Raw genomic sequence first — 25,471 nt, forward strand, 5'->3', positions numbered from 1 at the left:
TGGCTGTCTTGCTGCCAGCTCTGTGTGTGTGGGGGGAAACGGGCTGGGGGGTCCCTCGTGGTGGGGGTGTGAGGGTCGTGCCTGTGCCGGGCCAGCACCGTCCTCACTGCCAGCGGCTTCTTCCTCCTCCAGGCAAGTGGCACCAACTCCATCGCGTGCGGGTCCCGTACCCAGTGCTGTTACTGATTGGGGTTGTGCTCGTGGCTTTGGCCGTGGCTGTTGCTGCACTCTCAGGTAAGGGAGGAGCGGCTGCCCGTGCCCCTGGGCGCAGAGCTGTGTGTGCCGCCGGCAGCCCAGCCCCCGCGGTGCCAGGCTGGATGCGGCCCCTTCCCCTGCGGGCTGGGGCAGGCGTTGGGGTGCGAGGCCAAGGCTGGTGGGGGGAGCGTGGGGCTGCCCCTTCCCTGCCCCCCAGAGCCCTGTGCCCTGGTCCCTGCTGAGGGGAACCCTCTGACCTTCTGCCCTTCCCTCTCCGGCAGGAAGATGTGGAGGGTCTCTGGCTCCAGTGCTGGCCTGTCCCTACGAGTGGGTCGCATACCGCAGGGTCTGCTACTACCTGTCGAGCGAGGAGGGGAGCTGGGAGTGGAGCCGGGAGCGGTGCTCGTCCCTCGGGGCCTCGCTGGCTGTGCTCAAGGAGCAGTGGGAGAGGGTGAGTGAGGGGCTGGGGGGTGCAGGGGGGTTTCAGGGTTGGTGCTGGGTGGGTGAGAGGCACTTGTAGGGCCAGAGCTGCGTCTCTGCCGGGGCCCTCGGCGGGAGGGAGGCACGGGGTGCGGCGTGGAGCCCAGGGCGCGTCTCCCCGTGCCGGGCTGGAGCCCGAGGAGCGGAGCAGAGCTGCGGCAGAGCAGGCCCGAGGCTCCTGCAGCGGCTCCTCACTGGTGGCTTCTGTTTTTCCCCTTCTCTCAGGAGTTTCTCACGTGCCTGAAGGGCAACATCAATTGCTGGGTTGGGCTGCAGAGACGGGGCCGGGAGCTGGAGTGGGTGGACGGCAGCAGCTTCAACCAGATGTGAGTCCTGTGGCGAGCCGAGGCTGCGCGGAGACCGTCCGGCGGTGGGATGGGCAGGGCCTGGGGGCCGTGTGTGCTGGGCCTGTCCCTGGCGGGCAGCGCTTGTGCCCTCGCGCTGCTGGAGGGGACGGGGGAAACCAGGAACCTGAGGGGGCCGGTCGCCTCTTTCTGTCTTGCTGCAGGTTCCCCGTGCAGGGCCAAGAACCGTGTGTGTATCTGAGCGAGGATTGCCTCAGGGCTGCGAGCTGCTCCCAGGCATGGGCGTATCTCTGCAGCAAGCCCCAAGTTCTGGCGTGACAAGTGGTGGCCAAAGGCCCTTCTCCACACCAAGTGCTCTTACCACTCCGTGTCCTTCCCTCAGCCGCTGCTCCGGGTTGTTCTGGTGTCGGCAGGGACGCGCTGCTGCTCTGAGATATGCACCCGCAGGGCATGGAGATGTCCTGGCAGCTGCTGTGTCCCTGCCCGCGCTGGGCTGTCCGTGGAATCGATTCCTTTTCTCTCTGGGACCCCCCCAGGCAGCTCTGGCTTCTCCCACAGTTCACATCTCTTTGCTGTTCTGCTGTGACAATGGTGCTGGGGAGCTGCTGCCTCCCGCCATGGCTGCAGAAGCCTCAGTGGGGCACCACGAGACGGGGGTCTCTGCACTAGAACTCGGCAGTTCCGGATGTTTACACATTTTACTCCAACTGGGAAGTTTTCTCTGTGTGTGTGTGGTTTGAGTCTTTACATCCACACAGATATTTAAATACCTGTTTGCATGTTAAATGTGGTTGTTGTTGAGTTTGTAATTCTGGGCTGTCCAGCCAGATCAGTATTTTAATATTTGTTTACTGAAGCACTTTAAATACGAACAATTGCCACTAAAATTTAACCTCTGACCTACCTCGCATCACAAATAAATCTTATTGTTGTAAAATTGTCCCTGTGGAAGGTAAAATCACAACTGGTCTTACTGGTTTGTTACTGAGTTGATGGTTTTTGCTGATTTTCATAAGGAATGGTTAGGACTAATCCATTAAATGGAATCTCACAGAAATACCGTTTTTTATAAAAGATTTTTATAAAAGATTTTTTTATAAAAGATAGTGGTGCGCTGGTTTCAGTAGTCAGAGAGATGATGTTTGCAGTTTAAACCCGTCACGCTGCCATCAGACCGTTTTTGCTTTTGTGCTGTGACAATGGTGCTGGGGAGCTGCTGCCCCTGATGTGGGCACAGAACCCTCAGCAGAGGGGCTCTGGATTGGCCCTTGTGGGCTCCATGGTGATTTGTCACTAATGGTATTTTCTAATTTCTCCTTTTTCTGATAAAGTTTGCCAACTCCCACGGGTGTCCCTTGTGTTCCGGGAGGCGCCTGCTCACAGCAGCCCTGTCCCTGCCCCTCCTCGCTCCCGCGGGTGCTTTTCCCTCACGGTGTTGGAAGCGTCGGAGCTCACGGGTGTGAGGCGGCAGCTGCCTGCCGGGGTTTTCTCCCTCGAGCCGTGTGAAGTGCTAAGGCTTGGACCATAGGCATAAGCCAGAGTTGACCTATAGACGAATCCTGTATATTTTATAACTGATAACCATTGTGCTAACGGGTGTTATACTAATTTATAACAAACCACCTACTCTGATGTAAAAGGTGGAAGTTGTTGAAGCCTGAGCAACAGGCCCTGCACCGAAACTGTTCACTCCGTGTGTAATCCCTAATGGAATCTGCACGGGGGATGCAGCTACCTTGGATGTATCTTCCGCTTCCTTGTATGTGAGTAGAACAACAGAGTCACGGAGGCAGGTGTCTGTCCCCAGACCTGATGTGATGAATGTATCTTCCCCTTCCTTTGTATACGAATAGGGTAACAGAGTCACGGAGGCAGGTGTCTGTCCCCAAGACCTGATGTCAGACCTTGTGCATAATCCGATCAGATAAGCAGAGCAATTCCCTCAGTTTCTTCCTTGAGCCCTGGCCAGGCTCTGGGGGGAACCTAATGTGAAATTTAAACCAGATACTTCCGCTTAAAGCAAAGGTGCCAGCTATTCTGGTTTGCTGATTTTGGGTGCCTCAGCTACGGGTGGACGCCCCGCGTAGGATTTCCCACTTGCAGGGAAAGGTTCTCCAAATCCTCGCTGTAACTGGGGCTGCCCAGAGACTGCGGGGCTGGATGATGGGAACGGTGCAAGTGGGGATGGATCTTTCTTAATCACTCTCAGGTAGCAATGATGTGATGCGTTACCCTGTATTTTCCTATTTGTCTAAGTGCACTCTTCTGTCTTTTCTTACTGTATGTTTTCTGTATTATTCTGTTATATTATTTAGTTATTTCTAGTAAAATACACCTGCTCTTCTCACTCTGGTGTCTGAGTTTAACTGATATCCCTGATCAGCAAAACACCGTGGCAGAAATAGGAGCATCTGTGTAACCGCTGTGGATTTAATCTCGAGTTTATCTGTGTGTGGTAGAGCAGAGCACAGGCTGGAGCAGGCCCTGGCTGGGTGGTGGCACTCGCAGAGCTGTGGGCAGCAGCTCCGTGTGCAAGTGCGGAGGGTGACAAGTGGCGTCCTCGGGGCTGGGGGCTGGCACCAGTTTAACATCTTTGTTGGGGACAGGGACGGGGGCATGGAGGCGCCTTCAGCGAGTTCCCTGACGGCACCGAGCTGTGCGGTGCGGGGACACGCTGAGGGAAGGGATCGGTCCCCAGGGACCTGGAGAGGGGGGACGGGCAAACCCTGTGGAGTTCAAGGCCAAGGGCCAGGTCCTGCCATGGGTTGGAGCAATCCCAAAGCCAGGCTGGGCGAGGAGGGGCTGGAGAGCAGCCCCGAGGAGAAGGACTTGGGGGTTGGGGGGTGGAAAACTGCCTGTGAGCCAGCAACGTGGCACAGGTTGCCCAGAGAAGCTGTGGCTGCCCCCTCCCTGGAAGGGTCCAAGGCCAGGTTGGACGGGGCTTTGGGCAACCTGGGCTAGTGGAAGGTGGCCCTGCCCGGGGCAGGGGGTGGCACTGGATGGCCTTGAGAATTCCCTTCCAGCCCAAACACGTAAGGGCTAACAGGATAGCAATTATTTAGCTGAAACAATGTATTTTAACTCATTGTGTAAGAGGGTCTGTTACAGAGAAGTTCCTGATAAGAACAAAGGCTTGCTGTCCGGAGAAGCTGAAACCAGCTGAACTGGCTTCCTGGTTTGGAAAAACGGTGAGTGTCCAGGGGGGCTGCACAAGAGACAGATTTGAAAAGTTCAACAGTGGGGTAGAGGAGTTACTTCATTTCTGAGCACCCCGCTCCCAACCACCACTAGACACTGTGCAAGTGAAACGAAGAGGAAACCAAGCGGAGCATATGGAAATTACGTCTTAGAACTCATTATAATAAAACCTGCCTCTTTGGGGAAAGGTTATGAATATGTATAGGCATGCTTTGAAACTATCATGAATATGTAACACTTCCTTGTACAAAGCCAAGACAAATAACCACGGTGGGTTCGCACACTTGTGGTGGAGAGACCCCCGCGTGCCTCAGTGCTGAATAAACGTTCCTACTTCATAACCGTATAGGTTGTGGAGTCGGGATTGCGCAAGTCACTCCTGTGACTCTGTGAAAAGTCGTTTTGAGCTTTGCCTTCTCAAAACCACGAGGGAGGTGCCAGCGGCTCGGCCCTGGCGCTGTCTCCGCACTGTCACCGCCCCTGGGAGCCCAGGGGGTCGTACAGGTCCTGTGATCCCCTCGGGTTAAATGAAGGTGACGCGACAGCAAGTGAGCACTGAAGATGTTTCAGTTGTGGTAGAAACAACTTAAGCTTGGAAAAGGGTAGTACGTGCTGCGGCCTCTTGCTGCTGGATCTGTGAGAGAGAAAAGCAGTAAAAGGGACAGAAAGAGCGGGAGCAGGGGGATCCCCAGCCCGGGCTCCAGCGTTTCTCGGCGGTGGGTGCACACCCAGCACGGTTTTCTGTCCCTTTTCCGTTCGTTTTCCCGTCTGTTTGTGTCCCGGCCAGCAGCGGTGGGTTTCCATGGCCTCGCTCCCCCAGACAAGCGTTTGCTGAGGCGGGATGGGGTGTGTTCACCCTTTCGTGCCGCCTTTCCCTCTGCCCGGCTCCTGCTGGGGGTCGCCGGCCCGAGCGGCTCTGGCAGCTATTCGGTCCTAATCCCGCTCCGTGTTTCTGCACAGCCCTTGCAACAGCTGCAGCGTTGTATAAATTGTTGACCCAAGGCCTAGTAGCATAAGCAGCACATGGAATGAAACTCCGATGCCAGTAATAGTTTGGGTACTGTTTGGCAGGCAAAAGTCACCCCCGGGTGCATTTCCCCCCCCACTTTATATGAGAGGCTGTGAGTGTACCAGAGCTCCGATTGGCTGCTGCTTTCCGCCACTCTTCCTTCTTGCGCGCTGATTGGCCGGAGCGCGGTAGGGGCGGGTTCAGGTGCGGGTTCAGCTCCTCATAAAGTGCCTCTGACCTCACCGAGCCCAGTCCCGTGCTGAGGCAGCGGCCGCCGCTGCTCGTGTTGGGCGCAGGTGGGGACCCGCGGTGGGTTCTGCTCGGGCTGGGCCGCTCGCTGCGGGCGGAGCTCTCTGAGGTTGTGTTTGTCCCCGCAGGTACCGGCTGCTGTCCCGGGGGGAGCCGCGCTTGGAACAGCCTTTGTCAGCCGGATCGATTCCTTCGGCGCGAGGTGCTGCTGGTGGCGAGGAAAGAGATTCCACTTCTCAACGTGCCGTGGGTCGAGGGGATGGGACCGGCTCCTGCTCCAGTGACGGGGGTATTGAGGCAGCCCTGGATCCCCCGGATGGAGGGGTACCCCTCCCCGCCCTGTGGTGCCTGTGGATGCCGAGAAAAGGACACGGAGAAGACTTGTGGGTGAGTGCGGGGCCACCCCGGTGTCCCGTGGGGAGGGGACAGCGTCCCTGGGGCAGTGTCACCCCTGGGGCTGGCGAGTATGAGGCGTCTTGCACCTGCCTGGGAAGGGCCAAGGGGCAAAAGGGCCTGAGGGAGCGGGGACAGGCGGGGGCTGCTCGCCCCGCACGGGCAGGGAAGCGGCTTGGAGAAACGGCGGCAGCCTGGGCTGCCGGAACTGGGGGTGTCCTGCAGCCTCTCGGGGCCCCGGGGGGTAAAACCGGCGGCTTTTCCCCCAAAAGGAGCGGGGGCGGCCGTGCCGGAAACTGTTATTTCGTCAGAGACCGCCTCCCGGGTGGGCGGGGCAGAGCTTCGCTCCGATTGGCTGTTCCCTTGGTCACTCATTGTGCGCTGATTGGCCGGGGCGCGGTGGGGTGGCTGTGCCGTGGGAGGCGCCATGTTGACTCTCCTGAGGAGCGTCCGCGGGCGGGTTGGGAGGGCGGCGGGGGGTTGGAGCTGAGGTGCGGGACCCAGGGCCGCAGCCGCTCGTGTTGGGCGCAGGTGGGGACCCGCGGTGGGTTCTGCTCGGGCTGGGCCGCTCGCTGCGGGCGGAGCTCTCTGAGGTTGTGTTTGTCCCCGCAGGTGCCGGCTGCTGTCCCAGGGGAAACCGGGCCTGGAACAGCCTTTGTCAGCCGGATCGATTCCTTCGGCGCAAGATGCTGCTGGTGGCGAGGAAAGAGATTCCACTTCTCGGTGTGCAATGGGCGGAGGGGATGGGAACGGCTCCTGCTCCAACGATGTGGATGTTGAGGCAGCCCTGGTGCCCCAGGACAGACCGGTACCGCCCGCTACAGAGGTGCCCGTGGATGACAAGAAAAGGACACAGAGAAGATTTGTGGGTGAGTGTGGGGCCACCGCCGTGTCCCGTGGGGAGGGGACAGCGTCCCTGGGGCAGTGTCACCCCTGGGGCTGGCGAGCGTGAGGCTTCTTGCAGCTGCCTGGGAAGGGCCTTGCTGGGTCCTCCCCGGGGGGCTGTAGCTGCCCCCCCTGCACCCCCCAGATCTTTGGCAGCTTTCCTGCTCCAGGCTGTCCCCCACGTCTGTGGTGTGGGAGCCTTGTCCCTGCTCTGTGTGACTGTCCCTTGGCTGTCTTGCTGCCAGCTCTGTGTGTGTGGGGGGAAACGGGCTGGGGGGTCCCTCGTGGTGGGGGTGTGAGGGTCGTGCCTGTGCCGGGCCAGCACCGTCCTCACTGCCAGCGGCTTCTTCCTCCTCCAGGCAAGTGGCACCAACTCCATCGCGTGCGGGTCCCGTACCCAGTGCTGTTACTGATTGGGGTTGTGCTCGTGGCTTTGGTCGTGGCTGTTGCTGCACTCTCAGGTAAGGGAGGAGCGGCTGCCCGTGCCCCTGGGCGCAGAGCTGTGTGTGCCGCCGGCAGCCCAGCCCCCGCGGTGCCAGGCTGGATGCGGCCCCTTCCCCTGCGGGCTGGGGCAGGCGTTGGGGTGCGAGGCCAAGGCTGGTGGGGGGAGCGTGGGGCTGCCCCTTCCCTGCCCCCCAGAGCCCTGTGCCCTGGTCCCCACCGAGGGGAACCCTCTGACCTTCTGCCCTTCCCTCTCCAGCAGGAAGATGTGGAGGGTCTCTGGCTCCGGTGCTGGCCTGTCCCTACGAGTGGGTCGGACACCGTGGGGTCTGTTACTACCGGTCGAGCGAGGAGGGGAGCTGGGAGTGGAGCCGGGAGCGGTGCTCGTCCCTCGGGGCCTCGCTGGCTGTGCTCAAGGAGCAGTGGGAGATGGTGAGTGAGGGGCTGGGGGGTGCAGGGGGGTTTCTGGGTTGGTGCTGGGTGGGTGAGAGGCGCTTGTAGGGCCAGAGCTGCGTCTCTGCCGGGGCCCTCGGCGGGAGGGAGGCACGGGGTGCGGCGTGGAGCCCAGGGCGCGTCTCCCCGTGCCGGGCTGGAGCCCGAGGAGCGGAGCAGAGCTGCGGCAGAGCAGGCCCGAGGCTCCTGCAGCGGCTCCTCACTGGTGGCTTCTCTTTTTCTTCTCTCAGGAGTTTCTCACGTGCCTGAAGGGCAACATCGATTACTGGGTTGGGCTGCAGAGACGGGGCCGGGAGCTGGAGTGGGTGGACGGCAGCAGCTTCAACCAAACGTGAGTGCTGTGGCGAGCCGAGGCTGCGCGGAGACCGTCCGGCGGTGGGATGGGCAGGGCCTGGGGGCCGTGTGTGCTGGGCCTGTCCCTGGCGGGCAGTGCTTGTGCCCTCGCGCTGCTGGAGGGGACGGGGGAAACCAGGAACCTGAGGGGGCCGGTCGCCTCTTTCTGTCTTGCTGCAGGTTCCATGTGGAGGGCCAAGAACCGTGTGTGTATCTGAGCGAGGATTGCCTCAGGGCTGCGAGCTGCTCCCAGGCACGGGCGTATCTCTGCAGCAAGCCCCAAGTTCTGGCGTGACAAGTGGTGGCCAAAGGCCCTTCTCCACACCAAGTGCTCTTACCACTCCGTGTCCTTCCCTCAGCCGCTGCTCCGGGTTGTTCTGGTGTCGGCAGGGACGCGCTGCTGCTCTGAGATATGCACCCGCAGGGCATGGAGATGTCCTGGCAGCTGCTGTGTCCCTGCCCGCGCTGGGCTGTCCGTGGAATCGATTCCTTTTCTCTCTGGGACCCCCCCAGGCAGCTCTGGCTTCTCCCACAGTTCACATCTCTTTGCTGTTCTGCTGTGACAATGGTGCTGGGGAGCTGCTGCCTCCCGCCATGGCTGCAGAAGCCTCAGTGGGGCACCACGAGACGGGGGTCTCTGCACTAGAACTCGGCAGTTCCGGATGTTTACACATTTTACTCCAACTGGGAAGTTTTCTCTGTGTGTGTGTGTGGTTTGAGTCTTTACATCCACACAGATATTTAAATACCTGTTTGCATGTTAAATGTGGTGGTTGTTGAATTTGTAATTCTGGGCTGTCCAGCCAGATCAGTATTTTAATATTTGTTTACTGAAGCAATTTAAATACGAACAATTGCCACTAAAATTTAACCTCTGATGTACCTCGCATCACAAATAAATCTTACTGTTGTAAAATTGTCCCTGTGGAAGGTAAAATCACAACTGGTCTTACTGGTTTGTTACTGAGTTGATGGGTTTTGGTGATTTTGATAAGGAACGGTTAGGACTAATCCATTAAATGGAATCTCACAGAAATATTGGTTTTTCTGAAAGAATCTTTTCCAGAAAGAATGAAATTTTTTTTTTCCAGAAAGAATGAATTTTTTTTTTCGCAGAAAGAATGAATTTTTTTTTTCCAGAAAGAATGAAATTTTTTTCCCCAGAAGGAATGGGATTTTTTTCCCCAGAAGGAATGGGATTTTTTTCCCCAGAAGGAATGGGATTTTTTTCCCCAGAAGGAATGGGATTTTTTTCCCCAGAAGGAATGGGATTTTTTTCCCCAGAAGGAATGGATTTTTTTCCCCAGAAGGAATGGATTTTTTTCCCCAGAAGGAATGGATTTTTTCAAAAAGATAGTGGTGCGCTGGTTTCAGTAGTCAGAGAGATGATGTTTGCAGTTTAAACCCGTCACGCTGCCATCAGACCGTTGGAGGACGATTTCTGCAGACCGGGGGCTTTAAAAGCTGCGTTGTGAAAGGGCCTCAAAGCTGGTAAAAACTCCCGATGTGAACCCAAATCCTTGGGTCGAGGGCGGGGCAGGGTCTGTCTGTGAGGTCAGTGCTCTGTGGTGGCCGCAGGCAGCCCCCGAGCCGTGTCAGGGCTCAAGTGCGTGTGACTGGAACGGGGTGGGGATGTGAAAATGAGGGACAGGAGTGTAAGTACGTGTGTGTCTGTGTGTGTCTGTGTGTGTCTGTGTGTGTCTGTGTGTGTCTGTAATGGCGGCCGTCAGGGGGGAAATGGGCATCGGGGGAAATGGCGGCCGTCGGGGGGAAATGGGCATCGGGGGAAATGGCGGCTGTCAGGGGGGGAAATGGCGGTGAAAGCAATCAAACAGGCCTTAATGAGGCTAATTAACGTGCTCCTAATTGGGTGGCGGAAGTTCCTGAGGTGCCTCGTGGCTTCCTGAGCTCCTGCGAGAGCCCAGAAACGAGGGAAAACGGCCCAAGAAAGGGAAAGTTCATGGCCCAAGTCGCTGCGCACCCGTGAGCCAATTACCGCGTCCCAATTAGCACACGGGGTAATTAATTTACACGCTTCTCCCCTCCGGCCTTTATTCTGGGATGGGAAAATGATTTCTGAACTTTTTTTTTTTCCAAGTTTCTCAGGTGCTACATCTTGTCCTTTCCCCAGCAGGACACACCCCGGTTCTATCCCGCGGCCCTCAGGCGCGGTGGGGTCAGACTTTTCTTTCTAGATTTTTTTTTTTCCAAGATATTTTTTTTTTCCAGAGATTTTTTTTCCCCGAGATTTTTTTTTTTTTTCGGCTTCTCTAGATTTTTAAAAATTTTTTTTAGATTTTTATTTAGGATTTTCTAAGAGATTTTCTAAGAGATTTTCTTAAAGACTTTCTAAGATTTTCTTAAAGATTTTCTAAGATTTTCTTAAAGACTTTCTAAGATTTTCTTAAAGACTTTCTAAGATTTTCTTAAAGATTTTCTAAGATTTTAAAAAATTTTTTCATTTTTTTTAGATTTTTGGGGGTTTGGGGGTGGTTTTTTGTTTTTTTTCCCAGTTTTTTGGGGGTTTTGCGGTTTTTTTAGGATTTTTAGGGGTTTTTTTCTTAGAATTTTTTAGGGTTTTTCAGATTTTTTTTAAGATTTTAAAAAGTTTTTTAATTTTTTATATTTTCAAGATTTTTTTTTGAGATTTTTTAGAATATTTTTAGAATTTTTATTAGATTTTTAAAGATTTTTGTTTGGTTGGTGTTTTGGGGGTGTTTTTGGGTGTTTTTAGATTTTTTTTTTTCTTTTCTTTTAGCTATTATTCTACAAAACCAAAGGGTTCTCTACCTGCAGGCGGGGCAGGAAGCTCGGGCCCCGCTGCCTATTTGCACCTCGCTGGCCCAGGGGCCAGTGGCCGGTGGCAGTTGGGTTTCCTGTCCCCTCCTCCGTGTCCCCAACGCCGGCGGCCTCTCGGCTCTTCGGCGCCATGGAGGATGAGGACGGTTACATGGTCTTACAGCAGCGGGGCAAGCGGGGTGTTGGGGGGAGGCTGGGGGCCCCCCGCGTCGCAGGTATTGGGGTTCGTGGCTGCTGGGTCCCTCCTAAACTTGTTGGGGAGGGGGGGAAGGAAATAACGGGGTGTCGCTGAGCAGGGGGGGAAGCTGGGGAAACTGAGGCGCGGGTTGAGGAAGAGGAGGGACTGGGGGGGCTTTTCTCAAGGCCGCGGCTCCCGTCCTGCGGAGGAGGGATGGCCTTGGCCTTGGCCTTGAGCTCTGCAGGGAGGAATCTGCCCCCGGCGGGGCTGTCCCAGCTCGGTGGGGTGAATTCTTGGAGAGTTTTGTTGCTCCGGGCTCAGCAGCTTGGCCCCGGGTGCCGTGGGGGGACACATCTCCCATCCTGGCCCCCCTCTAACCTGGATTTAACCCTTTGGCTTTCTTACAACATCCAGGAAATTCCCAGTTCCGGGTCAAACCGACCCAACCTCCTCCCGAGCGACTTGGCCGCGGCGCCGGCGGGATCGGGAGGAGGGCGGCCGCGGCGGAACAACCAGCAGCACCACCCCGGAGGGCTTTTTGGGGAGAAAAGCGCCCGAATCGGCGCTGCGGATGCGGCTGGGTGTGTTTTTTCTCCTAAGGACTCTTTCCCCCGCAGCATCGGGCTGTCCCCAGTGGCACCGACCCGCGCTCTGGGCCGGCTGGACCGGGAACCTCCTCCTGGGAGTGGCCGTGGTGGCCGTGGGCTGCTTGGGTGAGTGGCTGCGCTTGCCGGCCCGGGGGCAACCAAAGGACACCCCAAAGAGCGGGGTGGGGTGTCCCTGTTTTCTCGGGGTGCTGGCCCAGGTGCTCGTGTCGGAGGCAAATCTCTTCACGCTCTGCGCTGGCGGACGCCCGTCAGCGCGAGGTCGGGGAAGTGGGTTTGGATCAGAATTTTAGAGCCGAGGCGGGGAGGAACCTGGACTCTCTTGGTTGGCCGGCGAGGGGCAAACCACTGGAAACTTCTCAGCTGCGGCCGGGTCAGGATTTGACACCCCGTAGCCAAAATGAATCTTGTGCCTGGTGCGATGTTGCCGGTGGCATCTGAGGCTGCCCCGGCCCAGAGCGCGCCGAGGAGGCGGGAGGGAGACGCAAGCGCGCGCTGGGTGTCGGGGAGGAGAATCCTCCCCCCAAAGCGGGGGAGACGCAGCGGGTCTTGCGCTGGGGGGGACGCTCGGGGGTGGATTTGGCCCGTGGGGGTGGATCTGCCGAGCTTTGGGCCCAGGGGTGCGGAGGGAGGAGCGAAGGGCCGGGGCTGGAGCTTCCCTGAGCCCCGTGTTCTCCGCAGGCGACGCCGTGGGGCCGCGGGAGCGACCTTGGGGGCGAGAGCCGGGGCGCGGGGGCTTCGTAGGGCTCCGCTGTCCCCGTCGGGGGGGGGATGCGGGGCCGGCAGCGAGCTGGGGGGGATTGTTTGAACCCGGCGTGGCCCCAGATAAACCCGCTGCCAGGCGTTGGGGCTCTGCGGGGCTGCGGGGGGCGGTGGAGAGGGGGCAGGGAGCCCCTCACCCCGGCGTCGGGCCCCTGTGGGCCGCGCAGGTAGAGCTGTTTGGCAGGAGAGGCGACTTCCGCAGCGGTCGGGGGCTTTTCGCAGCCGTCCAGCGCGATGCCGCCTCCGGAGCTCGTGGGCTGGTGCCAGGGGCGGAGGGGCCACATCCTGTTGTGGGTGCAAAGCAGCAGCGGGGCGGGGGGGTGAGCGCTGGGGTGGGGGCCTTGTACCCCAAAAGAAGAGGGTCTGGGAGTCTGCTCTGGGGTTTGGGACCCCGAGATTTGGGCTCTGCTCTGGGTTTGGGGACCCCGAGGCCAATTCCCCCCCCAGTCCCATCCTGAGATGCTCAGCGCAAGGTTTGGGGTGAGCTGAGGGGACGGGAAGGGTGAGGGGGGGCTCTGAGCGTCGCTGGGGGCCGGGATCCAGCCCAGCCGCTGCCCTGCACCCCACGGGGCCCCGCGCAGGCAGATCTGGGCGGGCATCGTGCCTGGGGGAGCCCCGTCCCCCCCCCTCACTGCTCCATCCTCCCCTTGCAGCTCTGCACCAGCAGCTGGAGAACTTGGGAAGCCGCAAAAACGAGAGCGGGAACGTAGGAGATGGCAACACCCCGGAGAAAATCTGCTGGGAGCTGAGGAAAAGTCTCTGCTTGCCCGAGCTGCCAGGTAACGGCCACGAGGCTCCTCCGCACCGTCGGGTTCCCACCCCAAAAAAAAAGAAAATTACGACACCCCCAAACTGGAGGAGCAGACGAAGCTCGGGGCGTCCCCGCGTTCCTTGGGAGCGAACAGGACTTGGACCCTTGTCCTGCCTCGGGGGTGCGGGGGCCGAGGTGGCTTCTGGGGGGGCTGCACTTGTCTTTCAGAGGGCGGGGGGTGCCGGCTCTGCCCCCCCAACTGGACGCTGCGCGGGACCAAGTGCTTTTGGGTGAGCGACAAGCAAAAGGCGTGGAACCAGAGCCGGGAGGACTGTGCGACTCGGGGCGCCGAGCTGCTGGTGCCGGGGGGCCACGAGGAGCTGGTAAAGGGACCGATGGCATCGGGGGCGGGGGGGCACTGGGGGCACGTGGGGAAGCGCTGAGGCCGTGCGGGGGGAGCCCCCACCCCTGCGGTGCCTCTGCAGGGCGTGGGGCCGGGCTGGAACCTGTTTTGGGGTGACAGTGCTGGCGTCACCCCCTGCCCTCTTCCCACCCCCCCCCACTCATAGGATTTCCTCAATCAAACCCTCCGGAAACCCAGCACCTACTTCTGGATCGGCCTCTCCGTCCCCCCCGCCGGGCAGGGCTGGACCTGGCTGAACGGCTCCCGCCTGGCCCCGGGCTGGTGAGCGCTTTGGGGGGGACACGGGTGTCGGGGGGCACCTCCAGGGCCCTTCGTGCTGTGACACGGGCTCCCTCCTGCCCCCCTCCAGGTTCCGGGCAAGCCCTAAGGCTGAATTTGGGACGTGTGGGGCGCTGAGGGGGGGCAGGATCGTCTCCGAGAGATGCAGCTCAGAATTGCAGTGGATCTGCCAAAAACCAGCCCCCCAGCTCTGAGCTTCCCCACGAGAGCAGGGCGGGGGGCTGGCCTCTCATTTGCATGCTAATTATATAATGAGGGAGCTGCCGGAGGGTGCGGGGGAGTTGGTCGTATTTGGAGAAACCACCAGAATTGGTCAAAAGCACCGAAATCGTCAATTATACCCCCCAAAAAATCATCGCTGAGGGATGCTTAGAGGAGACTAAAAGAATCGTCACGGGGTGAAAAATAATTCTTACACCCCAAAATCCTCCGGCAGCTTCGTTTGGGATGAGGTTTTGGGTGAGCGGCGGTGTGGGTACTTTCTGAAAAAATAATAAAAAAATTAATTAAAAATTCTAACAAGCCCCTTTTTGGAGGGAAACTGAGGGAGGAGGTAGAAACCAGCTGGAGAAAAATTGTAAATTTATAACGGCTGTCTCGATGCCAAGATAATCCGAGTTTTTGCTGGGAAAAGAACCTGAAAAAGATGGTGAAGAGGATGGAAAATGATTTCCATGTAAAATTGGGCTGATTTGGGCAACGGGGATGGCTGTCAGGAATTGCCAGGAAAGGTCCTTGGAGGAAGGGGGGGAGCAGGGGGCGCCCAGGCGTGACACTAAAGGTGTGTTGGCTTTTAGGTTTATTATAATTGATCATATTTTATTATCACAATTTATTACAATCTAGCATAATTTATCATAATTAATTATTGCTTATCTATTACTGCTTAGCATAATTTATTATAATTCATTTCTGCTTATAATAAGTTATTACTGCTCATAATTTCTTATAATTACTGCTTATCATAATCCATTTCTGCTTATCATAATTTATAATTTATTGTTGCTTATCATAATTTCTTACAATTTATTACTGCTTATCATAATTTATTATAATTTATTCCAGTTTATAATTTATTGCTGCTTGTCATAATTCACTATAATTTATTACTGCCATAATTTATTACTGCTTATCATCATTTATTATAAATTATTCCTGCTTATAATTTATTACCGCTCATCATAATTTCTTATAATTTATTCCTGTTTATCATAACTTATAATTTATTACTGCTTATCATAATCTATTACTGCTTATCATAATTTATTATAACCTATCATAATTTACTACTACTTAGCATAATTTATAACTTATTATTTATCATACTTTATTATAGCTTGTTGCTCTTTATTATAATTTATTAATATTTATTATTAGTGCAGGTTTGGGGGTGGCTTGACGGGCTGTGGGGCAGGTTCCGGGGGGTTTCTGTTCTCCCGTGTGACAAAAACGGCACCAAATCCCAACTGGGAGCTGAAAACCCTTGGTGGGGCTGCAAAATGCCAAAAAGAGCCTGTCAAGAGGATTATTTCACCCCAAAAAATGCCAAAATTGGGCAAATCTCGCCTGGCTCCATCCTGAGGGCTGATGGCTGCGGGGCCTAGGCCTATATCTCTCCCATAATGCCCCGCGGCCCAGGCCTACAGCTCCCGTCAGCCCCCGCGCCGGGGACTCCATTTCCCGGCGTGCTCTGGGGGCGGGAGGGGCGCATGGCGCATGCGCGACGGCGGCAAACCGGGGGCCGGCCGTCCGCCATCTTGTCCCGGTCCCTGAGCGGTGTGAGCGCCTTTGGCTCTTAAAGGGGGCACGGCCCCAGGGTGGGGCCACCTCGGGTGGAGATGGAGCGAGGCTCGGCGGAGGAGGTTGGTCGGCGGGCGGGGAGGCTGCGGCGGGGACGGCGGGAGCGGGACGGAGCCTCGGCCCTTCTCTTCCCGTCGCGTTTCCCTTCCCCGCCGCAGCGGCCGCTTTAAGGCCCGGCGGCGGGAACGGGGCCGCGGCGGCGGAGGAAAGGGGGGGGGGAAGGGGGGGGGGGGCGTGAGGGGGCCTCGGGGAAAGAAATGGCGGGAAGGCGGGAGGCGGGGTTAAGGAAAGGAGGCGGGGTTTGCGGGGGAGTGGGAGGAGCCAGCGGGCAGGGCTTGGGTTCAGGAGTGGGCGGGGCTGAGGCGGGCGGGCGGGGCAATGCGCTGGCGGGGCGGGGTTGGGGCGTGGCTAGACGGGGAGGCGGGGCTTCAGCTGGCTTGGGGGGGGGGCAACGTGGCCTTGCCCAGGCCCCATGGGGCAGGGCCACCCCCCCTGTCCCCCCCCCAGTGTCCCCTGTCACCCCCCATGGGGTGGGGCCACCCCCATGTCCCCCCTTCCATGTCCTTTTGTCCCCCCAACACCCCCCATGTCCCTGTGTCCCCCCGCAATGTCCACCCTGACCCCCCCATGGGGCCTGGTCACCCCCATATCCCCCTCCCATGTCCCCTTTGACCCCCCCAGACCCCCCCATGGGGCCTGGTCACCCCCATATCCCCCTTCTATGTCCCCTTTGACCCCCCCCATAGAGCCTGGTCACCCCCATATCCCCCTCCCATGTCCCCTTTGACCCCCCCAGACCCCCCCATGGGGCCTGGTCACCCCCATATCCCCCTTCTATGTCCCCTTTGACCCCCCCCATAGAGCCTGGTCACCCCCATATCCCCCTCCCATTTCCCCTTTGACCCCCCCAGACCCCCCCATAGAGCCTGGTCACCCCCATATCCCCCTCCCATGTCCCCTTTGACCCCCTCAGACCCCCCCATGGGGCCTGGTCACCCTCATATCCCCCTCCCATGTCCCCTTTGACCCCCCCAGACCCCCCATGGAGCCCAGCCACCCCCATATCCCCCTCATATGTGCCCCCAGACCCCCCCCACAGAGCCCGGCCGCCCGGGCCGGCAGCGAGCCCCCGACTGCATCCGACGGCAGAAGCGCCGGGAGCTGGACGCTCGTCGCAGCAAATGCCGCATCCGCATCGGGGGGCACCTGGAACGTTGGTGTCGCCTCAAGGAGCAGCTCGGCTTTGCCCTGCACTCCCAGTTAGCCCAGTTCCTCCTTGACAGGTCAGCTGGGAGGGCCACAAAACCCTTAAAACCCCCTTAAAAAGGGGGGAAAAAAAAGGTTTAAACCAGCTCACTCTCCCTTTTTTTCCCCTGCAGGTACAGCTCCCACGGCTGCGTCTGGAGCCCGGGTAGGTGCCTCCCGCCTCAAATCTGGGTCGGCTTTGATTATTTTGGGTCTAAAAAAAGGTGGATAGTGAAAAAAGAAACTTCCCGTGGCGCTGGGAGATGCTCAGCCCCCGAGATGGAGGAGAATCGCTCCCTGGGTTTGGCTGCCTCAGGGTTGTTGGTGTCCCTAGCTCTTTTTTTTTTTTTTTGGGTGCATAAAAAAGGTTTTGGGGGCTGCTAAAAAAAAAAATATGGTCTTAATACGGTGGAAACATCAGAGCCTGCATGAGGAGGAGGGAGAAACGCTCGCAGATATCCCCACTCCCCCTCCGCTGACTTTACACGGTGGAGAACGACTGAAAAGCCAAAGTTTGGAGCTGGTTTTTCCCTCCGATTTGTCTTTTTTTTTTTTTTTTTTTTTTTTTTGTGCTTTCACCAGGCGAACCGGAGCCCAACGTCCTCCCCGCCGAGGCCCTGCAGCGCCTGGTCGTCCTGTCGCACGGTCACGGCCAAGAGTGCGGTTTTATCCCCGACGTGAAGCCCCCGGGCGCCGGCGGCGCGGCGCGGCTGGTGTGGGAGTGCGTGGCCGGGCACAGCTTCTCCTGGGGCGTCCCCGAGGCGGCGGGGGACCGTCCCCCCGCCACCGTCCCCCGCACCGAGGAACAACGGGGGGATTCGGGGGGCGGCTCCCCACCCGCCGCCGGCCGCCGGCGCTCGCTGCGACGAGCGGGGTTGGCCGCCGAGTGTGGCGCCGCGAAGGAGGAAGGTGAAGAGGAGGGAGCGGCTCGGTTGCCCGTTGGGGACGGGGAAGAGCCGGGAGTTGGGAGCGACGGTGGCGACGGGGGTGAGCTCCTCCTCATTCCCCTTTCTTCAACCCTTCTCCCGGTCCCTGGGGTCCCCGGGGATCAGATGTTGCCCCAAATCCCGATTTGACCACGCAATCACGTAAAATTCTGGGGAAACGGTCGCTAAAATTCTGGGGAAACGGTCGCGTAAAACTCTGGGGAAACGGTCGCGTAAAACTCTGGGGAAACGGTCGCGTAAAACTCTGGGGAAACGGTCGCGTAAAACTCTGGGGAAACGGTCGCGTAAAACTCTGGGGAAACGGTCGCGTAAAACTCTGGGGAAACGGTCGCGTAAAATTCTGGGGAAACGGTCGCGTAAAATTCTGGGGAAACGGTCGCGTAAAATTCTGGGGAAACGGTCGCGTAAAATTCTGGGGAAACGGTCGCGTAAAATTCTGGGGAAACGGTCGCGTAAAACTCTGGGGAAACGGTCGCGTAAAACTCTGGAGAAACAAGTAAAATTCTGGGGAAACAATTGCTAAAATTCTGGAGAAACGGTCATGTAAAATTCTGCAGAAACAATCACGTAAAATTCTGGAGAAACAAGTAAAATTCTGGGGAAACAATCGCTAAAATTCTGGAGAAACGGTCACGTAAAATTCTGGAGAAACCAGTAAAATTCTGGAGAAACAGTCGTGTAAAATTCTGGGGAAACGATTGTGTAAAATTCTGGAGAACCAGGTCGAGGAGTCTCCCGCAAAACCAACCCGTGGCTTCTCCCTCCTTTTCCTTTCCCCCGAAAAGCGGAGCTGGGATCTCGGGTTCGTCACCGCAGAGCTGAGCCCACAAACGTGTTTTCCAAAAGCCACAAATCTTGTTGTTTACTCGGACTGAAAATAGGGAGAAAAATCTTTTTTTTCCCCCCCATACAGCGGCCATGTAGCTACTTGAGAAGAGGTTGAGCTTCTTCCAGTAGAGTATTTTGGAGGAACTTGACCCTCATTTCTCCCGCTGATGCGCCGTGCAGCTCCTTCCCAACACTTGAGGCTTCCCAAGCCAGATCCATTCCCCTTCCTCTTCCTCCTCTTCCTCCCTCCTCTCCCCAAATCCCCACTTTGACTTATCGCAACTCGTCTCCTTGCAGCTCCCCACGCGCCAACGGAGACCTCGGCAAAAGATCACGGGAGGTGAGTGGTGGCAGGCGTGAGCCTTCCTCCCCCCCAGCGCACAACTGGGCTCTCCAAAGCCGAAGGTCAAGTTTAGACCCGTCCATCTCATCCCTTGAGTTCTCCAATGTTTTAACGAAGACCCATCGCGGCAGAGTTGACTTTGATCGTTGCGTTCCCGCAGCGCGCTCAGCCCGGAGGAGAAAGCGGAGCAGGGGGCTGAGCCCCGAGGAGAAGAAGAGGAGGAGGAAGAGGAGGACGAGGACTTCGCCGAAGACGATGACCTCGCCTACACCGATGACCTACGTGATGAGAACTACCACCCGTCTCTGGACAGGTGAGGAGCGCTGGGAGCTGCTGGGAAGGAGCCCGGGGACTGGGACCAGGTGAGAGCCGCTCCACAGGCTCCCAATCACACCATCCCAGTCCAGACTGGTATCGCACTGGGAGGGTTTCAGACCTTCCATCTCTGCCACCCTCTGACCTAGCAGAGATGGGAGATGGGAAAAATGTCCTTATATGGCTTAAAAAAGGTGCTTCTGGGCTCAAAAGGGCAGAGTCTTTTGGGGAGGCACCTTCCTTCACTGCCTCTCTGCCTGGGGGAGGGTCTTTGCCATGTCCAACCACGTCCAACCCATGTCCTACCACATCAGTTATGTTCTACCATGTCCAAATAATGTCCAACCACATCCAAACGATGTCCTACCATGTCCTACCACACCCAACCAACGTCCTACCACATCAATTAGGTTCTACCACATCCAAATAATGTCCAACCATGTCCTACCACACCCAACCAATGTCCTACCACACCCAACCACATCCAAGCACCTAAACCATCTTGCCTATCCCACGTCTGTCTTCTCCCGCAGTGACTCGGAGCCGCAGCGACGACAAAGCCAGACCAAAACCCGTAAGAAACCCGTAAAGGAGGAGCAGCCCCCAAATGAGCCGAGCCTGACCAGCTCCAGCCCATCCGAGGAGAAGAGCGGACGTGTCAGGTGAGTCACGATGTCTCTGAGGTGCGGTGACACCAGGGATGGGCATCAGGGTGCCTTGTTTTGGGGCACCCATCTCCCCGTGGCCACCGAATGAGCGTTTCGACTGAGATGCTGATGAGAAACCAGATGGAAACCATCCAACTCAACAATAAATGTTCCAGCCCTGAGCTCTGGGTGGGCCAGGAGCCACGTGTCCCCAAGGGGGTTTAATCCTCCTCATGGTGCCGCCGTCAGCAGGGGCAGAACTGCTTTGCCAGGCCTCGTTGGGGCTTAACGAGGGCGCTTAACGAGTCGTCGTTTTGTCCGCTGGGTCTCGTGGAGCTGCGGGGAGCGAGGATGTGCTGCTTGGGCAGGGCTGGAAGACCCCTTAAACCAGCACCATTTTGAGCGTCGAAGCCTTTTCTTTCACATCTCTAAAGCCTCCAAGGAACCTGGAGGTTTCAGCCACAAAAAATCCATAGTTCCCCGCCACGTAAGCACAGAGACTCCTGCCTCCACCTATAGATACGGGGAGCAGCTCTATATGGCCCAGCAGCGATGGCAGCGCTGCCAACCTCAACCCAACCTTGGCCAAGGGGCAGCTTGAGAACAACCACAATGATTTAATTTGCGAGCGCTCTTTACCTCCGCCTAAGGCCGAGGGTTAGGTTTAATCGCTCCTTCCCAGCCACGTGGGCTCAAAATTCGCTTTTCTGTTCTAAATAAGCTCAAATCATCAAATTTTTTTGCTGGGTTTTTACGTAAGAGTATGGAATAGACGTCGGTCTTGATGCTGAAGCAAGAGGATGGTCCATGCGTTGCCTCTTGGGTCTGACACACCAGGAGATGTCACCTCGCTGGAATTTTGTTACGATTTTAATATGACGAGGGTGTTAAAACCACCCTTTTTCGTTGGAATTAGCCGGAGCCACCACGTTACACCGCCCCGTAACGCGTCTTGCCTTCGTGCATCCTCAGAAAGAGACCGTCAGCAAAACGGGCGCCCAAAAACTCACCCTGTAAGTATCGCGCTGCTCCGAGAAAACTTTTATCGCCTTTTTTTTTTTTTTCCCCCACTTTGACGCGGCGTCGCGGCTTCTTTTCGGTGCTAAACGCCCTTCCCATCTCCTTGCAGCTCTGAAACCGCCTCGCAGCTCGTTGGAAGAGCCAACGCCCTCCCGGGAGACCCAACCCCGGCAAAAGAAAACATGACGGTAAATCTGGCGTTTCCTTTTCTCCCAATTCCTCAATTTGAGGATAGAAAAGTTTGGGGTCGCTCTAGGTACTTCTTGTAGGCCAAAAGCGAATAAAAAAAAGGGATTTTTCACATCCCTACGGCATTTTTTTTGGGTCCTGCACGCTTTCCATTCAAAATCCTGGTGTTCAGGCCTCCAAAAGTGCCTAAAGATGCACCTAAGGAGCGTTGGAGATTTGTAGAAGCGGCCGTTGACTTTCCTGGGCAACCAGTGAGGTCTTGGAGCTTTTAACCCCCTCTCCAAAGCCCTGCCTAAACTTTAGGTCAGTGCTGCCCTTCTGAAGGCTGAGTTTGGTGATAGAGCGCGTCTTTACAAGCGTTTGAGTCATTTTTTTTTCCCCTTCTTTTGCAGCAACTGGAAGAACGGAGATAAAACACTATTTTACGAGCAAAAGCGAGAGCTTGCGGCCTTTGGCGTGTTCGTCCTCTTCTCGATTCCCAAAGGTAACGCCATCGTGAGCTGATCAAACATTTTTTTTTTTTTTTAAGAGATTGCAGACAAAGATGCCCAGCCCCTGTTTTTATTCAGTGCTGAGGATGTGGTCTGGCATCGTCGTTTATTAACGATCTCTTTATTTCTTCTCCCTACAAAAGTACGCCTGTTTTTTTTTAACGTATCTTTCTTTCATTTCAGGACGTCAGCCAGAAATAACTGCTGTTTCCACGGAGCTGTGGATAAATTAGAGATCAAACGAGGTTGACAGCTCTCTTAAACGTCCTGGGACCTATCCAAAACCATGTGAAAGAGTTTTTGTAATGAATAATAAAGAATATATTCCTATTTATAACGTCTGAAAGGTGCATTTGTTATCGACGTCGCTTCCTGCTCCGATGGGGAGAAAGCTTGAAGTCCCAAAATGGAGGAAATACAAGAAAAAGTCGCCCAGAGGATGGTTTTAACGTGGGGTTTTGCCTCACTCAAGACATTTCTTTCCCGTTGCAGCTGCAAGAGGCGAATGCGGCCGAACGACGAGGACGTGGCCCAGATCGGCCCCAAGAGAATCAGGTACCCCCAGGGCTGGACGGGGCGGGGGAAGGAGAAGCTGCCACCCCGTTTCCCAGCCCTTCCGTGGTGGGACCCGCGTGATGAGCAACGCCGGCTCCGATCGGAGCCTCCTGAAGGGCTTTATTTGCTGAAATTAAGGTTTTTGATGGGTGGGTAAGCGGGGAGATGGACCTAGCGGGGTGCCAAATTGAAAAGCCGCGGGTTTTTTGACTCTCCTCCCCGCTCATCCTCATCGATGATGGTTTTCCACCTTCTGCAGGAAGGCGGCGAAGCGCGAGATCCTCCTGTGCGACTTCGAAGGCTGCGGCAAGATCTTCTCCAACCGCCAGTACCTCAACGTGAGGGTTGGGATCAACTGTCGCGCTTAAACCCCCCCTCTGGTGCCCCGGGAGGAGCAGCCGAGCTGGGCACGAGCAGCCCTCCCCCCTCCAGCCTCTTCTGGAGCCACCAGGCGCTTTGGTGACCCACCAGATAGGTCAGGTTTTGGCTGGCTAAGCTCCGCTTTGGGCATAAGCTGGAGTTGAGCAAGCAGAATTGTCGATGGCTTTCCAAAGCTGGGCTTTGTTAGTCCCATGTGTTCAGCAGCGGCTCGCTGTCCGAGGTCGCTCAGATTACAGCACCAAGATGAGTCACTCCCTCGTGGCTTAAATACCTTTTTTTTAAATTATTTTACCTCGGATCCTGTTCTGTTTTCATCACTCAGATTACAGCACCAAGATAAGGCAGAGCCAATTCTCCCTCATGCTTAATCCCTTGTTAATACCTTTTTTAAAAATTATTTTATCTCAGATCCCGTTTTCTCTGCGGCTTCACCTGCTGCCAGAACGTCCCACCACCCACTTCAGGGAGCGTAACGGGGGGAGGTTATCGCTGGAAGGTGCCCTCAGGCTTCCTCCTCTTTTCTTACTCCCCTTTTTTTCTCCCCAAAACGGCAGCACCACAAGAAGTACCAGCACGTCCACCAGAAAACCTTCACCTGCTCGGAGCCCAGCTGCGGCAAGTCCTTCAACTTCAAAAAACACCTCAAGGAGCACGAGAAACTGCACAGCGGTGAGTCGGCCGCGTCCCCCCTATACGGGTGTTTCCCTCCCTACAGCTCCTCTCCTGCTCTACAGAAACCTCCTCCTCTTCCTCTCCATCTCCTGCGCTCTCCTGCGTCCTCACCGTCCTCGTTTGGGAGGTGTCACCGCACCCGTTTGCTTTCTGCTCCCCAATCTTTCATTTTCCACCTCAGTTTCTGGGCTGGGAAAGCATCCTGCCTCCTAAAATACATCCCAAGAACCCCCCGACCGCTCTTCCAGGCCCCTAATCCTTTTTTTTTTTTTTTTCCCCTTTTTCTTCTCCCCACAGACAAGCGGGACTACATCTGCGAGTTCTGCGCCCGTTCCTTTCGTACCAGCAGCAACTTGATCATCCACAGGCGCATCCACACAGGGGAGAAGCCCCTGCAGTGAGTTACCGCTCCCCTCAACATTTCTAGTTGCCATTTTTCATCGTTTTTCAACCCAAATTTAGCTCCTCAGTGCGTGGCCGCACAGGAGAGCCGAGCTCCTCGCCGTGGGCAGCCAGAGGACTGGCTGGTATTTTTGTTTTGGCTCAAAGTTTTCTGCTGCGCTCTGAGCCAGCAGCTTTAGGATCAGCTTCAGGGCGTGGGCTTGATTTGGAGCAGTTTATTAAGCTGGGCTTTAACCAGAGCGATGCTTTTCCGTGCCTGGAGGGTGTGCTGGAGCCACACAGAACTCCCTCCTCAACAGCAGGGCCTTGGCTTTGCTAAACCCACGTAAAATTACAGCGCCAAGATGAGGCGGGGCCAGTTCTCCCTCGTGCTTAATCCTTTCTTAATACTTTTTTTTTAATGATTTTACCTCAGATCCCGTTCTGTTTAATCCCAGGTGTGAGATCTGCGGCTTCACCTGCCGCCAGAAAGCCTCCCTGAACTGGCACATGAAGAAACACGACGCCGACTCCTTCTACCAATTCTCCTGCGACATCTGCGGCAAGAAGTTCGAGAAGAAAGACAACGTCACCGCCCACAAAAGCAAAAGTCACCCTGAAACACCCGGCGGGACCCCCCAAGCCGAGGGGGGGGGCCAACGACACGCGGCGCCATCCCCACCGCCCAATTTTAGGGCGGGACTGGAGCACCCGGAGGCACCCGGGGAGCCCCTGGGGGGGCCAGGGATCGAGGACACCCTGGGGAGCGGCGGCAGCAGCGGCGAAACGGAGACCCCAAATGTCTCGGCTGAATATCGGGGGGGTATCGGGCAGGATCCAGGTGCACCCCAAAGCACGGTGATGGACGCTGTTGGCTCGTAGCAGGACTCATCCTAATTCTTGGATAAGAGAGGACTAGAGAGCAGGGTGGGGGCAAAATGAGGCCGAGCCCCGCCCTGCGGCGCAGCGTGTCCGACGCCAAAAATATAAGAAAGAAGAAGCGGCGCTTCCCAAACTTCTCCGCCAAAATCTGGGCTGCCCGCGAGCTCGTGGCAGCGTTGGAGCCGCGAGGTGGCAAAAGTCGTCGTCGGGATCCTCAATAAAGCCTTATTTTGTAGAAAAGTGGATTTTCCTGCATGCGCCGGGCGCTGGGTTTCTATGAAAAACAAGAGGTAGAAAAGTGCGATTTCTGCGGGCGCAGCCTGTCTCGACACCCGGTCCAAAGGTTGGTGGCGTTGAGCACAATTAAAAAAAAAAAAAAAAAAAAGGGATTTAGGTCAGGAAGTCAGCGGGAGGTGGAGGGGATCAAGGCTTTATCGGTTTTGGCTGCAGAAATGGGCGTTATTTAATCCAGCGCTGGTTCCCCAAATCCTATAAATACCCCTCGCTTTTGATCGAGGGGTTTTTTTGGAAAGGATTCGAATATTTACGCAGCCTTGAAGGTCACCAAGATTTATCAAAAAAAAAAAAAAAACCAACCCAAAACCACCCCCCAAGCATAAGTGAGATCGTTTTGACCCAGATAAAAGGGCTGGGCGGGGAGCACGGCGCTCCCGTGGGACGCACGGACCCAAAATATAGGAATTACAAGTCAGGTCGTGCCCTCAAAATAGCACTTTTTGGGGAAAAAAAAAACAACCACATTTTGGGGGAGAAGATGGATGTTAGAGGTGGGTTTTGCCACTGCGCTACGTTTCCAGCTGCGCTGAGCAGTAAATCCCAGCTGTGAGAGGGATGAGCTGGAGCACGGCCCCGGATCCAAACGCTTCGAGAAACTGATAACGGAAGGAATTAACCCAAAACCGGGGCTGCGTGGGCGCCGGGAGAGCTCCCCCGCAAGGGATAAATCCCAGGGTCAGTGACGGCACAGAGACGCTCTGCGATACCCAGGCTGGGGCATCTGCTTTCCTGCTGGGTC

At 56.5% G+C, this 25,471-nt stretch overlaps 3 protein-coding genes and 1 long non-coding RNA gene across 4 annotated transcripts; all 4 read left to right on the forward strand.

Moving 5' to 3' along the window:
• Positions 1-5,019: 5,019 nt before the first annotated feature.
• On the forward strand, positions 5,020-9,116 carry LOC141917310 (uncharacterized). The gene is made up of 8 exons (XM_074810419.1): positions 5,020-5,024; positions 5,416-5,483; positions 5,565-5,823; positions 6,442-6,698; positions 7,074-7,175; positions 7,415-7,587; positions 7,839-7,939; positions 8,122-9,116. Exons 1-8 carry the CDS (start codon positions 5,020-5,022, stop codon positions 8,234-8,236), a joined length of 1,080 nt encoding a protein of 359 aa, XP_074666520.1. The 3' UTR covers positions 8,237-9,116.
• A 1,311-nt stretch (positions 9,117-10,427) lies between these two features.
• LOC141917358 (killer cell lectin-like receptor subfamily B member 1B allele B) lies at positions 10,428-14,255 on the forward strand. The gene is made up of 6 exons (XM_074810505.1): positions 10,428-10,955; positions 11,536-11,631; positions 12,939-13,064; positions 13,265-13,419; positions 13,606-13,721; positions 13,810-14,255. Exons 1-6 carry the CDS (start codon positions 10,871-10,873, stop codon positions 13,931-13,933), a joined length of 702 nt encoding a protein of 233 aa, XP_074666606.1. The 5' UTR covers positions 10,428-10,870; the 3' UTR covers positions 13,934-14,255.
• Positions 14,256-14,346: 91 nt separating this feature from the next.
• LOC141917311 (zinc finger protein 692-like) lies at positions 14,347-24,435 on the forward strand. The gene is made up of 12 exons (XM_074810420.1): positions 14,347-15,601; positions 16,626-16,822; positions 16,919-16,950; positions 17,367-17,771; positions 18,857-18,899; positions 19,063-19,215; positions 19,751-19,879; positions 22,057-22,119; positions 22,379-22,457; positions 23,055-23,169; positions 23,470-23,569; positions 24,012-24,435. Exons 1-12 carry the CDS (start codon positions 15,578-15,580, stop codon positions 24,433-24,435), a joined length of 1,764 nt encoding a protein of 587 aa, XP_074666521.1. The 5' UTR covers positions 14,347-15,577.
• On the forward strand, positions 21,252-21,897 carry LOC141917372 (uncharacterized). The gene is made up of 2 exons (XR_012621274.1): positions 21,252-21,557; positions 21,748-21,897. It is a non-coding gene; the product is annotated as an uncharacterized LOC141917372 (long non-coding RNA).
• Positions 24,436-25,471: the final 1,036 nt, after the last annotated feature.

This window comes from Strix aluco, chromosome 37 (genome assembly GCF_031877795.1).
Source record: "Strix aluco isolate bStrAlu1 chromosome 37, bStrAlu1.hap1, whole genome shotgun sequence".
Classification (NCBI taxonomy): Eukaryota; Metazoa; Chordata; class Aves; order Strigiformes; family Strigidae; genus Strix; species Strix aluco.

Coding starts and splice junctions, on each gene's coding strand:
- LOC141917311 (XM_074810420.1), top strand. CDS start 15,578: ATGGAGCGAGGCTCGGCGGAGGAG. Junction 17,772..18,856: donor GAGCGACGGTGGCGACGGGG/GTGAGCTCCTCC, acceptor GTCTCCTTGCAG/CTCCCCACGCGCCAACGGAG. Junction 19,216..19,750: donor TACCACCCGTCTCTGGACAG/GTGAGGAGCGCT, acceptor CTTCTCCCGCAG/TGACTCGGAGCCGCAGCGAC.
- LOC141917310 (XM_074810419.1), top strand. Junction 5,484..5,564: donor GCTGCTCGTGTTGGGCGCAG/GTGGGGACCCGC, acceptor TTGTCCCCGCAG/GTACCGGCTGCTGTCCCGGG. Junction 7,176..7,414: donor GGCTGTTGCTGCACTCTCAG/GTAAGGGAGGAG, acceptor TTCCCTCTCCAG/CAGGAAGATGTGGAGGGTCT.
- LOC141917358 (XM_074810505.1), top strand. CDS start 10,871: ATGGAGGATGAGGACGGTTACATGGTCTTACAGCAGCGGGGCAAGCGG. Junction 13,065..13,264: donor CTGCTTGCCCGAGCTGCCAG/GTAACGGCCACG, acceptor CTTGTCTTTCAG/AGGGCGGGGGGTGCCGGCTC. Junction 13,722..13,809: donor TCCCGCCTGGCCCCGGGCTG/GTGAGCGCTTTG, acceptor GCCCCCCTCCAG/GTTCCGGGCAAGCCCTAAGG.